Source organism: Eufriesea mexicana, unplaced genomic scaffold (assembly GCF_001483705.2).
Source record: "Eufriesea mexicana isolate 0111107269 unplaced genomic scaffold, ASM148370v2 scaffold4491, whole genome shotgun sequence".
Classification (NCBI taxonomy): Eukaryota; Metazoa; Arthropoda; class Insecta; order Hymenoptera; family Apidae; genus Eufriesea; species Eufriesea mexicana.
The window spans coordinates 159710-173828 of NW_016912459.1; the positions used below are offsets into that span (position 1 = coordinate 159710).

At 40.2% G+C, this 14119-nt stretch overlaps 1 protein-coding gene across 3 annotated transcripts in view; it reads left to right on the forward strand.

Moving 5' to 3' along the window:
- alpha-Catr (alpha-catenin related) overlaps positions 1 to 12871 on the forward strand; it is a 116302-nt gene extending 103431 nt beyond the window's left edge. For 2 of the 3 annotated variants that reach the window (XM_017905751.1, XM_017905752.1), the window contains 6 exons: positions 448 to 607; positions 784 to 902; positions 1764 to 2093; positions 6043 to 6249; positions 8138 to 8639; positions 11735 to 11805. In XM_017905751.1, coding sequence (XP_017761240.1) covers positions 448 to 607; positions 784 to 902; positions 1764 to 2093; positions 6043 to 6249; positions 8138 to 8542 — 1221 coding nt within the window. In that variant the 3' untranslated portion in view covers positions 8543 to 8639; positions 11735 to 11805. Of the gene's footprint in view, positions 1 to 447; positions 608 to 783; positions 903 to 1763; positions 2094 to 6042; positions 6250 to 8137; positions 8640 to 11734 lie in introns of all 3 variants that reach the window. The other variant, XM_017905753.1, reaches the window with a different exon arrangement.
- The last annotated feature ends 1248 nt before the right edge of the window (positions 12872 to 14119 follow it).

The following is a 14119-nucleotide window of genomic DNA, read 5'->3' on the forward strand; positions in this document are numbered from 1 at the left end:
TTATATATATATGTATATACCGAGTCTATCACGCGTGATGACTATTCAAAATAATTCATAAAATATTTAGCACATGGAAAAATATTTCGTATGGTTTCAAAAGGAACATAAATTTTTATTAAATAAATTATTTTAGTGAATTTCTATATTTTAGCTCTGTCATTTCTATGTTCGTATAGTTTGCAATTTTTAAATAGGTTTTATACTTATTTTATATTTTACGAGCTTTTGCTATATAAAAGTCCCAGGTGTACTTTCTTTCTTCTTTTGTCAATCCCTTCTTTTAATTTTCATTTTCATAATTCTGAGAATCTATCTGAACTATATAAATAATTATTAGAATTGTTAGAAATTTAATGTATTTGTTAGAAATCTTAAATCCTACTGAAATTCGAGCGAAATCATCCATGATTGATAATTCATATTGTCGAACGTGTGGATTAATAGGTATGCAAAATGCTGAGACACGTTGCGCTCTCGGAATCATTGCAAGTTTCAGCGAAATTTACGGAAATTAACCTAAGAATATATGGCCCTCAAGTGGTGACAGCGGCGTACACCTTAGCGAGACATCCTACCAGTAAAATCGCTAAGGAGAACCTCGAAGGTAAAATATTTGCAACGTATGTAACCGTTAGCATTCCATCCAGGAACAAATTAATCACGTACGAATCTTTCCAATTTTTTGCGTAGCGAAATACATTTGTAAGCTTCCTGCTCGGGCCGAAGCTATTTCTGTACCTCTGAACATAAAATACTGAATTTCATTCTCGTACATTTCAGTTTTCGCTGACATGTGGCAGTGGCTTATGACTGACGTGACCACAGTGGCGAAAGATGTGCTCGAATTAAACCAAAACCGACCAGAAAAACAAGTTTACATGTCCTTGCCACGACCTGGAGTAAGTTAATTCCTTTAATCCAATTGCAGTAAAGTTTCCTTTTCACGAATCGATTGGCCAACTCGCTATTGCGCCTCTTTTTTAATATTTAATACAGCAATGTTTTATTGTTATTACGTCCATTCTTAATCATTGTAATATCATGTTACTTTAGTAATATTAACGTGTTAATAAAACGCCACGCCGGTTTTACGTGCCATTGCGTTCACGCCACAGTTAGCCGTCACGTGGGCCCTTTTGGGCCCTACGGACCTGCGAGGCCTGAACGGAAAGTCTAGCGTCGGTCCCTAGGCACCGGCGTGACGTTTAATATGTTAACGCGTTAAACGATAATAACAGTACCACCGAATTACTATTATTGTTATACAACGTACTATTATATATTACTACTATTATTATTATACATTATACTATTATTATTATTACACCGCGTGAAATTCTGCGAATTTCATCCTGCAGGAGAAAATAAACTCTATGTGTGTCTACTGTGCGTCCGAGAAAAGAAGGCACAACGTGTTTACATCCTCACGACTGACTAACTCCACTGACACCTTCTTGATCACAGGCAGTAACCGCTATTGGCCGAAGATAGTGACGAAGATCATCGGTTACCATTTTCGGCCAATAGCGGTTACTGTCTGTGATCAAGAAGGTGTCAGTGGAGTTAGTCAGTCGTGAGGATGTAAACACGCTGTGCCTTCTTTTCTCGAACGCACAGTACACGAGATATCGCGATTGAAATATATATGTTAAAATTAAAATTGAGTCTGCCGTTAACTATTAATCTTTCCATCGATACCTTCTGCGATCTGATCCTATTGATATGCCTATTTTGACCACTTTAATTGTCGCTGTTTGTAGAAACACGGCACAACAAGCAAGCCGCTGAAACCAGTAAAATTGGACAGCGAGGAACAGGCAAAGATAGCAAAGGCGGGCCTCGAGATGAAGCTGATTACCTCGGAGATGGACGCGGAGACAGAGAAGTGGCAGGAAAGCGGAAGCACCTTGGAGGAAAATAACGACATCGTGAAACGGGCGAAGAACATGTCCTCGATGGCGTTCTCGATGTACCAGTTCACCAGGGGCGAGGGGGCGCTGAAGACCACCCAAGATCTGTTCACCCAAGCTGAGTATTTCGCCGAGGAGGCGAACAGATTGTACAAGGTTGTGAGACAATTCAGCTATCAGGTATGTATCAGTTACTAAGGCAGCGTAGATTGAGAGCAAACTGATACACATTTTTTAATTGGACTGATGTTGAGATGCTATGTATATACGTGTACAAGTACAGGAGACGCCTGTACGCGTATACACGTACATCGCCCTTACTTTATAATCATACTCTTTTACCATTGTTTATTATTATTACGGATTCTATACTGGACTTGATTCCGAGTTTTTTGATCCTTGCTATATTGGAAATATTTTTACTTCAATTTCGCTAATTGAGTTTCGTTTTTTACGTAATTGCTACGCTAGAGCTACGTCGAATCCAAAGGAAGTTGCAGATATTCGTGTAAATATATTCCAATATTTTTCTTACCTATCATCAGGTGTCTCGTTAACCTGAGAGAGTAAATTTCATTGATTCTCGATGTGGACCGGCTTTTATTGCGTATATACGTTCGATTACGTAAATCCGATGTATATAGGTGAAAAAGTTGAATTTAATTAGCGGAAATGTAACGTCATGGTAACGTTACGAATGGATTGGAAGTAGCTCGGGCGCGAGTTATTAGCATTAGACATGTTCGAATTAACACGTTTGCTGCCCTTTCGACCCTCCTAGCTAGGCCGAATATATATAGTTACCTGAAACCATTTTAATCTCTCTATACTCTTCTTGAAAGAAATCAACAAAAACGCTAACCTTGTAATATATTCTTGTATTATGAAACCCTTTTTTGACCCTCGCTCTTTGAATGCCTCCATCCAGGTAACTCTTTCTCTCTTTACTTTAGACCCTTGTTGGGCTAATAGAGATCACGTTCGCCTTGTACAGATCGTTCTCATGCCGTGCATTATACCGCTCGTATCTCTGCGAACTCATTGTACCAGTTGCTGTTAAGTGTTGTCGTTTCTCTTTACATCACTACACGTCTCTTTATTGTTATATACTTACTATACGCAACGTACTGTGCTATGCAAGATCGTGACACCTAGTATGATTCACCCTAAACAGTCGTTTCTTTTGAATGACGTAGTGTAATTGTACCTCATCCCTTTTATCTATGAAGAAGAAAGCACGTTACAAGGAACGACGTTTCATTCTCGCTCTTACTTACCTGGCAGTAAAGTAATTTTCACTAGGTAATCAATCGTATGAATAATCTTTGAGACCTTTGTTGCCTGATCGAACCGTAAGACCGGTCGTTTTTACAACTTATGCGTGTATACCGTGGTTACGCAAAACATACTCAGGATACTCGATGATTAAAATGTGTTCCTCTCACGGCGAGTTTCGTGTAATCGGAATTTCGAATGGCGAAGATTATCCGAATTTTGATATTTGAAATGTAACGAGCCACCATTAATTTTCCGATAATTTTCCCGTTTCGTTTGCGCTCGTTGTGAAAGCTACGTGAATATCGTAAATCGATTTGCCAAGTAGCAAGAACTTTTTAATACGTTTGATAATTAGTCATGTAAGTTTTGCAGGAACGTGACTTTCGTTGTTGAAAGTTAGACATACCGCTGAATCTCTCACATCTCACATCACCAATATCAACTATGATCATTATTTTGTTGGTAAAATCTATTTTGTGTACGTACATTTACGACTTTTTTGTGTACGATTAGTAAGGTGTGTTTTAGATGCTACGGGAATGCTTCCGTCTGTGGACGACGTCTATGTGCATTGTGGTCCCTCTCCTTCCACTATCTGGGGCATGACTATTATGTCTCAGTTTTTGCCAGCTTCTGATTCCACGTTTTTACCAATTATCATTAAAACGCAGCTAAAGTGAACATTCCTTTCATTTTTACGCGATTCGCAAAGGGAAACATTTACTTTTATAAATATAAAGTATTCCTGAAATTATATCTCTGTTAACACTAAACGTACCGGTATTTTACACACACATATTCTTACCATAGGGGGTCAAATGGCCCTTCGTGGCATAGAATTTTTCTAAGCAAAGAATTTTTCTCGGTAAAAAATAAATTAAGAGAAAAACGGAAAGCAAGAAATTAACCCTTTCGCTACTACTATAGTGACTATAGTGACCTGGCACGAGATGGCATCTACACGCAACGGGTGACTATAGTCACCGGTCACAAGACGCCATCTACACAAAACGGGTGACTATAGTCACCAGTCACAAGACGCCATCTACACAAAACGGGTGACTATAGTCACCGACTACAAGACGCCATCTACACACAACGGGTGACTATAGTCACCGGTCACAAAACACCATCTACACGAAACGGGTGACTATAGTCACCGGTCACGAGACACCATCTTCACACGACGGGTGCCTATAGTCACCGGTCACAAAACACCATCTACACGAAACGGGTGACTATAGTCATCGGTCACGAGACGCATCTAAACAAAACGGGTGACTATAGTCACCGGTCACAAGACGCCATCTACACGAAACGGGTGACTATAGTCACCGGTCACAAGACACCATCTACACGAAACGGGTGACTATAGTCAGCGGTCACGAGACACCATCTTCACACGACGGGTGATTATAGTCACCGGCCACAAAAATTGAGTAAAAAGTTAAAACAAGTGCTACCGTTCCTCTTAGCTCTCTTCGCAAAGAATTGCAAGCTCTATTGCGACAATCAGTTTTTCCTTTTCTATTTTTCTTCAAAAGATTTGCGTCAAAAGACCGAATACTAAAGACTGCATGATTGTAATGTTACCATCTTTGGGGAGAATTACGCACCCCTTCCCTGCGACGCCCGCCATAGCTAAAGGGTTAAACACTCAGACAATATGAGAATTTACAGAAAGTCAGATGAGCGATAGAAATAACAATAAATGTACAATTTATAAAGTAAATTTTGAAAGGGGTTATTTAACTCCCCTTGTTACGTTTAGCGTTAAATTTCATTGCTGTTAATTTAAATATCACGTTTTTGACTCCAATACATGCATGCCAATACTAGTAGTATTAAATCGGATATATCAAACAATTTTCTTTAAAATAAAAATTCGAACTTGAAGCTTGAAGCAGAAGTTTCTGAAATAAATAAAATGAATAATTTGGAACTTGGAAGAGCTCTATGTGAGAATTTAGAATTTAGAGAAATTTAATTGTCGCATCTCGGTCGATTGTTTATTTCAAATTCATTTTAGCTGCGATTCGCTTGAGAAAAGCATATCACATAATTTTATCTATGGTGCAAATGAATGGCGATTCGAGAAGCTTGCAAAAACAGCAAGGTCTGTACTAATTCACTGTCATTCACACAGTCATTCTCTAATGTTCTCGAACAACTGACACTTTCTTTTCAAACTTCTTGCATTGTGTTCTTTTAGGACGGATAGAAGATCTTTTTATTAACTTACTAGATGCAATTTTTATAAGTATCCGAGATACACGTATTTCAAAGTATTTCTTATTACTTTACTAGACAATCGATGAAAAATAGAATCAAGCATTGCTTTGAAGACTTATTCGAATACGCTACATATCTATAACGATGATTTCGCAGGGCAAATGTGATTTGGTGATTTTCGGCGATTTTTTGCATCAAACATCGCGAATTTGTCTCGTAATAAATGATCGAAAACGCTATAATAGCATTTCAAAAACAATTTGAATTCGGTCGAAAAGATTTCTCTACTTTACAAAAATTTTTGAAGAAAAATTTTAAAGATAACGCGATTTTCTAACAATTTAACAATGTCGAGGATACGACAAATATTTTGTATATACGTAAATGAACATAGAGTATTGTCATTATTTTTCAAAAATCGTTTATGCTTCAAATTATACGTATCGTACACGTAAATTTGAGAAATTCTAAAATGGAAGAAAAATGTTTTAAATTGGACAAAAATTCGTATTTCCGAATTGGATAAACATATATCTGCTTAAACCGTTGCAAACAATTCACGTTTGCCTTGCGACACGAACGAAGACGTAAGTTTGTATACGATGTTGCATGGGTGCAGGTACCAGGGGGCCCGCACAAGAAAGAACTCTTGGAAAATCTGGACCGTGTGCCAACGTACGTGCAGCAGCTTCAGTTCACCGTGAAGAACCCCACCGTCGGGAAGGCCGCCACTTTTACGAAAGTCGATAACGTGATACAGGAGACAAAAAATTTAATGAACGTGATTTCGAAAGTGGTCACCACGTGCTTCGTCTGCGCCACAAAGGTAAGATACGTACGCGTATCGCATTGTCTTGTACCATGCACACGGAGAATCCAAGTGTCGACCACACGAATTACCGTTTTAAACACGTTACAATTTTGTCTTTTGTTTAGTATTTTTCACTTTTTATTTTTCGGCTCGAGAACGAGAGGTGTTCGAGTCTTTGCTCCCTTGTCACGTTTCCAAGCAGAAGATTTAACGATTATCGAAATATCATTGAATTAAAATTTTAAGTTTGTACCGATGTACCAAGGAGGAAAGACTGGACTGTATTTTTATCGTAGCTAGCTATGTGTTGGTAAAATATGTCTCGATTTTTACGTAAACGTTTAGCTGTACGTAATACTTCTAATGTCACGAAAACTTATTCCTGTGCGAATATTCGTTGTTCCAAATTCGTTCGCTGTCAATGTGTCGCGTTAACCCTTTGCGAAAAGAGATATATATTCTTCTAATTTAAGAGCCATTAAATATTTGCAATTTGAAAATATACCATTAATCTGGATATCACTGCAATTCGAGCGTAATTATGCAGTTTGTCATGACAAACTCGAGATCATGATTTGAAGATTTTCAATTTTATGTATTAACCCTTTGTACTCGACGATTATTTTGGCTAAAGAAGAAAGAAGTTCAAAGATTTTCTTACACAGCTGACGATATTTTTCTGAACAGTGAATAACAAGTCGTATGATAATTAATACGTAGAATTATTTAATTTCGATACCTCCCACACTGTTACATTATTTTAAATTTGATATATTAATTAATATCGAGCTTCGAAATTTTATCAAATGGCAACTGAAAGGCGAATCTTGAGTACAAAGGGTTAAACTATTATAGAAAAGAATAACCTATCTCAGGTTGTACGCAATTTCCTGCAAACAATTAAGTAACGTATTTACACGCTGCAGGTAATAATATCCAAATTATCCAAACGCTTTTCGTACATAAATATTTAACCAGTTAACTGTGGCGCCCCCTTTTGAGGGCGCGCACCTATATGTGTCGCGAAAATCGAGCGACGACGAGTATACTCGTCAATCACAGAGTAAGTGTCGCTGTTAAAATATTGGATCAAAAAGATGAGTTTATTTTATAAAATTGACAATTTTATTACTAATATTTACTTATTTGGTTAACATCTATTCTCTTATTGGTTAGTTTTTATGGATATCTATGAATTTTAGTGACCGTCAAAAAATAGCTAGGTAACTTCGGACCAGCAGCCATCAATGGGCTGTACATCTGGTCAGCGTCACGCATTTGTCCCGTGGCGGACCATCCCTGAAGGAACCCTATCGTAAATCAGCTTTCCGACTTTTGCTTTTGCCCCTTTTACGCTAGCATCTGAAAAACGTTATCATCGCGCATAAATAAATTCGTTATGCGAACTGATAAGCTGTTTCAGCCGGTGCATACGGGGACGCATGAGTTCGTCTCAAATTATTCATATTTTTTATTTGTTTGTTTTATTCCGGCCTAGCCTCAAAATATTCTAAACATCTTGAAATTTGAGAATATGTTTTATTTTGCACAAGAATTACAATTTAAATAGCCAACGGTCGCTACTTTTTACGCATGACGAGTATACTCGTCGTGACACAAAATCCTGCCACTTCTCCATGACGAGCGTGCTCGTCGATCACAGTTAACTGGTTAAATTGCAATTGGCTCAAACGAGTGAAATTTATCGTAGAAATAATGCGATGAAACTAATAGTCACCACGACTGTCATTGCCACGTTTAATCAGACTGGAATAAAAGCAAACGACGAAGCACAGATCCCCGTGAAAGCTACACTCCGGACGCAAATATTCGCACAGATGATCCACATAGATCGCGACGCAGTAAAGTGTTCTACATATCCTTCCATGCATCCGTCGAATAGCACAATGTCACGATGCCGCAGTACGTGGAGCTCAGTCCAACGGTGCCTGGCCTAGCTGAAGAGGATTGCTTATACCCAGTTAGTCCCCAATTGCTTCCATCCACCAGTCCCTATGTGCAGCCCCATCCACTAACCTCGGCCCAGTTTCACGGCATTCTGAGAAGTCCCAATCTCGGTTTCCCTCTCTTCAACTACAACACCCATCAGACGACCACCGCCTCCAACAACAGCACACGAAACTCCGCATCCTTTGTTCATCCATCGGTCCTTCCCTTCTCGTCAACCGCCACCAATTCCAGTTGCGGCCCGCAGGCCCCGTATTGCCTGCAGAATCTACAGCTGCTGCAGCTGCAGCTGCAACAGGCACAGCTGCAGCACCTAAGACACGCCACCTTGCCAAGATAACACAGACTTTCGTTGCAACCGCGAAGGTCGCACGTGTTCACGCGGCAGCCACGTCGCTACGCGCGCACGCCGAAGCGCTGTTCTTTCCGTTGCACAGGTTCGACTTTGGTTTCCACCTTTAGTTTTGGTTATGGCCGCTTTTCACGTTGCTTTCCGAGTTGCTTCGCCCTTAATTCTCTTCGCGTTGATGTTCCAATCGCGATCGATCGAGGACGCCCGTTTCGGCGCAGAACAGAGCACCCTTTGCTCGTACCCCGGCGCAAAGTAGGTTAATGAAGTTTCACGGTGTCGATGAAATCAACGTGACGGTAATTTCGTGAAGTTTCGCGCTTCCAGTTAATATGCTACCACGCGTTTATAATAGTTGCTTCTAAAGCGAATAGTCTTCTGTCTCTTTTAGTCTTCTGCGCAATCTTTTCATATGTCTCAGATATAGCGCGCACCGATTGCTTCGATTGATGAAACAATGACAACGTTGAAAAATTGCCGAAATTTTGGATCTTTTGGAATTTTTGGTCACAGGTGTCTAACACCGAGCGAGAAAAATTAGAAAATTGTCGATTAACTCGAAATCTTGACTTATAGTTAGTTTGCTGGCTGCTACTTGCTGTCAATTTATGGATACTAATTTTTATTTTGTATCTCGTGATTTATCGTATCGATTACCAATTTCTATCGATGAGACAATGACGACTTTGAAAAATTGCCGAAATTTAGGATCTTTTGAAATTTTTGGCCATAAGTGTTTAACACCACGCGAGAAAAATTAGACAAATCGTCGATTAACTCGAAATCTTGATTTATAATTAATTTGCTGATTGCTACCTGCTGCCAATTTATGGATACTAATTTTTATTTTGTATCTCGAATAATCTTGTCATATATCTCAGATATGGCGTATTCATGATTTATCGTATCGATTACCGATTTCGATCGATGAGACAATGACAACGTTGAAAAATCGTCGAAATTTAGGATCTTTTGGAATTTTTGATCATAAGTATTTAACACCACGCGAGAAAAATTAGACAAGTTGTCAATTAACTCGAAATTCCGACGTATAATTAATTTGCTGATTGCTATCTATTGCCAATTTATAGATACTAAATTTTATTTTGTATCTCGAATAATCTTTTCGTGTGACAATGACAACGTTGAAAAATCGCCGAAATTATGATCTTTTGGAATTTTTGGACATAAATGTCTAACACCAAATGAGAAAAATTAGAAAAATTGTCGACTAACTCGAAATCTCGACTTACAATTAGTTCGCTGACTGCTACCTGTTGTCAATTTATGGATACTAAATTTTATTATGTATTTCGAATATTTGACAAGCAATTAAAATTTGCGGTTCTGTCGTCTAACTCGATCGATCGTTTCTGGATCATTTTCGCTCGATAGTTGCGTTTCTCCTTCTTCGTTGTTGCTTTTCTTTTTCGTGATGCATTTTACGCGTAGGCTTTGATTTACTGCTCTAATAAGTTGGCTTGAGTTTTTCTTTTCTTTTTTTTTTCTTTTTTCTTATTACACTTTTGCAGACGTTTTTTACGGATGCGTATGAAGAATCTTGCTTCGATTAACAAGGTACACGATGTCAATATTCAACGTAACCCACAGCACGAAGAGGAACTGTTAATCAATCTAGTTTACTGTTTTCAGCTATCTTTACAGGAATGGGCAATACCGTGTTTCGTAACAGAATTTATTACTCGTCTTTTCAATTAATGTCAGACACGGCGCGCCGAGAACCGCAGAACATAACGCTTATTTCTCGATGTAATCAATTAACATACACGATCTCCCTAAATTGCATTAGAATAACAATTCACCATAACCATTGGATTTCTTCCTTTTCTTTTTCTTGAGTTCGAGTATTTTTGCATAACCAGATAACAATATTCGTCCTCCATGATCGGTGCGTCATTAACAATTACGATAATAACGAAATCATTTGCGACTGAAGCGCCTATAATAATTATCGAACGAAATATCGATACGTTGGGCGAAAATATTTCGAATTGGTTACGAATTAATTCAACTTGGAATTAATATCAAAAAATATCAAAAAATTCATTCTAACGAATAATTACAATAATTAATTACTCGTAGTACGACGCAGAGTCGCACTGAAGTCAAATGCGAATCGCTGACGTAGTAATCGTAAAATTTTTTAAAAATATAATTCGGGATATATGCAAACGTGTGCACTTTGTATCCCTTTTCCATTTTGCATCGTTATCTCAATCGTGTTTCCCGGGATACACGCTTTCGAAGTTAGCGTTCGCAGCAAGGATACGTTCATTGAGATTTAAAAGCCCGACCCACGCGTTTTTCCTGCAAATGCGTACGTTTGGTAGTAAATAGTAGAAAAATGCTGACTGGGTGTCTGTCGCTAACCTCACGCGTCACGAAGTTGGGATCGGTCAATGAACGCGAGCGAGCGAGAGGTGCGAGTGCGCGACGAGGACACAGGCGTAAACGTGCGAAAAATATCACGAAAGAACGAACAATTTCGGAATGTATTGATATTTTGATATTTAACGTTTTAACAGTTTCAATAGGTGTCACTAACGGATCTGCTGAAACGTATCGCGGTTTAATGACTGTTTTCAATTGGTTTCGCGTCGGACGAGTAGCAATAACGCAATAACACGTTTCATTTTTTCACCGTTACATCGAACAGATTTCCAGTGTCAAAAACGATTTACTACATTTTGCTCGTTACATATATCGACATCGACACATGTATCGAGCATGGTACTTGGGGACTAGAAAATTATTGACCGAGCGGTCACGTGACGTTTGTCCGTGAAACGAGTCGAAGCATTTACGGTCAACTTTTCGAGAGAACTATTCACGCTTGTAATTTGTGATCCTTTCGCATAGTTTCTCTGAATGACGAGTAAAATACGATGTGACAGAGAACAGAGAATTCAACCTCGAAGGTTGCCATTTTCCCAAGGCAACCCTTTTTCATAAGGCGTACGAATTAATTTGCACACGCCCTGCGAGAAAATTTCAATTCAACGTTTTAAACGACGTTTCTAAATTAAGAAAATTAAGAAAATTAAGAAAATGTCTTTCGCCCGACGTATCTGAACCCTTAGTTCACCCCTGTCATGGACGAAGAAGAATGGACGGGAGAGAAATACACACTTGATAATCTGTTGTTCTGGGCCTGTTTTTCAGTACAACCTGGATTTCCGAGGTCTGTCGGCGCGTGGGGCCGGCGGCTCGCCGTACAGGGGCGGAGAGGGTGCAGGCGCCGACGGCGACGGTGGCGGTGCTGGTGTCGACGGCAGCAAGACGGGCTCCGCCCCCGGCAGCGACCCGTCCGTCTGACAGTTTGGGATGGCCCGACGGGCCAAGGGGGACGCTCGCCGCACTCGGGTCTCCTTTCTGCTTTTCTAGAAAGAACCCTCGCCTGCCCCAGCGAAACGTACACGTCGGCCCCTCTGGACACCCCCAGCAGGTCCACCGGGACTCGCTGAACGGGATCTTGACATTTCTCGAAGGGATCGCGCGCGTAGAGCTCGCCTGTACGGTTCTTAGACACCGTACGCTAGGGACATGGGGGCGATGGTTCGTCATGACGGTACTGGGGATAAATTATTATGCGAACAATCGATTTCGCTGGGTTGCGATTTATTTTTGTAAACACGAATTTGAAAACCGAACTGACTGAGATTAGTCGGGACAATTGGAACATTGTGCAATGCCGAGCTTTAAATATCTCCTTGAAGGAAGTATTTGAATTCTCGTTTGAAACTGTGTCAATTTCGGTTTAAATTTAAAGTCGAGCAGCGGGGCATCCCTTCGAGAGATAATTTTGACATTATTGAAGTAGCGTTCCCCGGAACACGGAATCTGGTCTAATCTATGATTGTTAATAGAGCACGAATGCTTGAACTCCATCGAGGAACGAACATCGAACGACCAACACGACTGGATCGTTCTTCGAGAAGCGAAAGAAATGTCGAACGAAACTCGCTCGTTAGAAAGTTTCGTTGAGAAAGAAGAATGCAAAATATTCTACCGGTGCTACAGAGCCAATCGACTGGTTTCCTGATTAACTAAGAAGTATCTAGATGATAAGCCGACCGCGTAATTTCTTACAAGCACATTGAATTTGTATCCGACGAAATGAACTTCGAAAACGCGTGCGCTTTTTCGAAGAGGTAATATTAGATTATCGACGTGTACGTTTCTAAATCGTAATTGCTTCGAGCACAAGCTATATATCAGCGATTAGCCACAGTACACGTACCTCTGCGTTGCTCAACATAGGGAAACTTAACGGGCTTTCGGCTCGAGTCACATTGCGCTCGAGAAGCGGTACATGAGACATGTCAGGTAGCAAGGGAGACGACGAGAAAATTCAGGCACGCTTTTGCACAAAAACGCACGCGTCAAACCGTGCGAAGAATCGAGAACACGCACGATCATCGTCGTTCAATCCAGATTCCCTTATTCGCCATTTTCTTTCCGCCACGGATGTCAGTTGTCACCTTATCTAGATTTTCCAAATTTTTAACACCAGCCCAACATTGACGCGTACGTTTGAATCGTGTTTACTACGAACGAGAGCCGAATTAACGTCACTGGGTAAGAAGGAGAACGGTCATTCGCTCGCCTTTTCGCATTCCAGAGTTTCATTGTGTCACACAACTCTGAAATAGTCGGCAAACTGTATATACAGAGGAAACGAATACGAACAATGTAGAGATCGTTAAGTTGCACGAGAAAATTCCACGTTCAATGGCAATAATACAGCCATATCAAAGAGACCAGGATCCGATGCGAATGCAAATAGCTTGGAATAATAAACGGCCATGGCAAAAGTCGCTTTACGCTGCTCTAGCTCGAGGAAAGCACTTTTGCCGGGACACGTAACTAGTCCTCTTGTTCGCGGCATCAAGTGCGAGCTGCTACGATATATTTTGCTGCTGCTTCGAGATCGTTGAGCAAATTCGTGTTATCGAAAGACCAGTGAGAGTGGCGGCGAGGCAAAATTAAAATGCATCACGTTTCATCGTTAACGAACCCTTTCACTCTTTGCACTGACTTTGATTGCTTCGTTACTTCTTCGTTCAGAAGCATCTGAACGGATCCGTATAAAGAGGGAAAGAAAGAAAGAAATTCGCAATTGAGTATAAGGAAAGTTGGTGCAACGACAATAACTCGATCGAAATACCTTTTCAACGCTTCAACGTCAACCTCCATTCACGCGTCTCACCAACTTCGAAAAACGCATGTCCTCGTGTGTCGTTCGACCAGTTTCTCTGTATAACATTGCATCTCGTGTCACTGTCGTTAACGCAGCTGTGGAGCATAATGCTTCTCGAGATTTCCGCTTTCGGCGTTCAGCAATTGATCGAAATCTCGCTAACGTCTGGCCAAAGTACCAAACACTTCGATAGACAGGCAGTCTTGCTTTACTACGCGACATCTGCAATGCGTGGCGCAGCGTGGAATTTGATACTTCCGAGTCGAAAATTTGTACATCACCGCGACAGAAAGCTGAGAGAAGTACCACCAAAGATTAGCTATCGATCTAGAACAGTTCGCTTATTA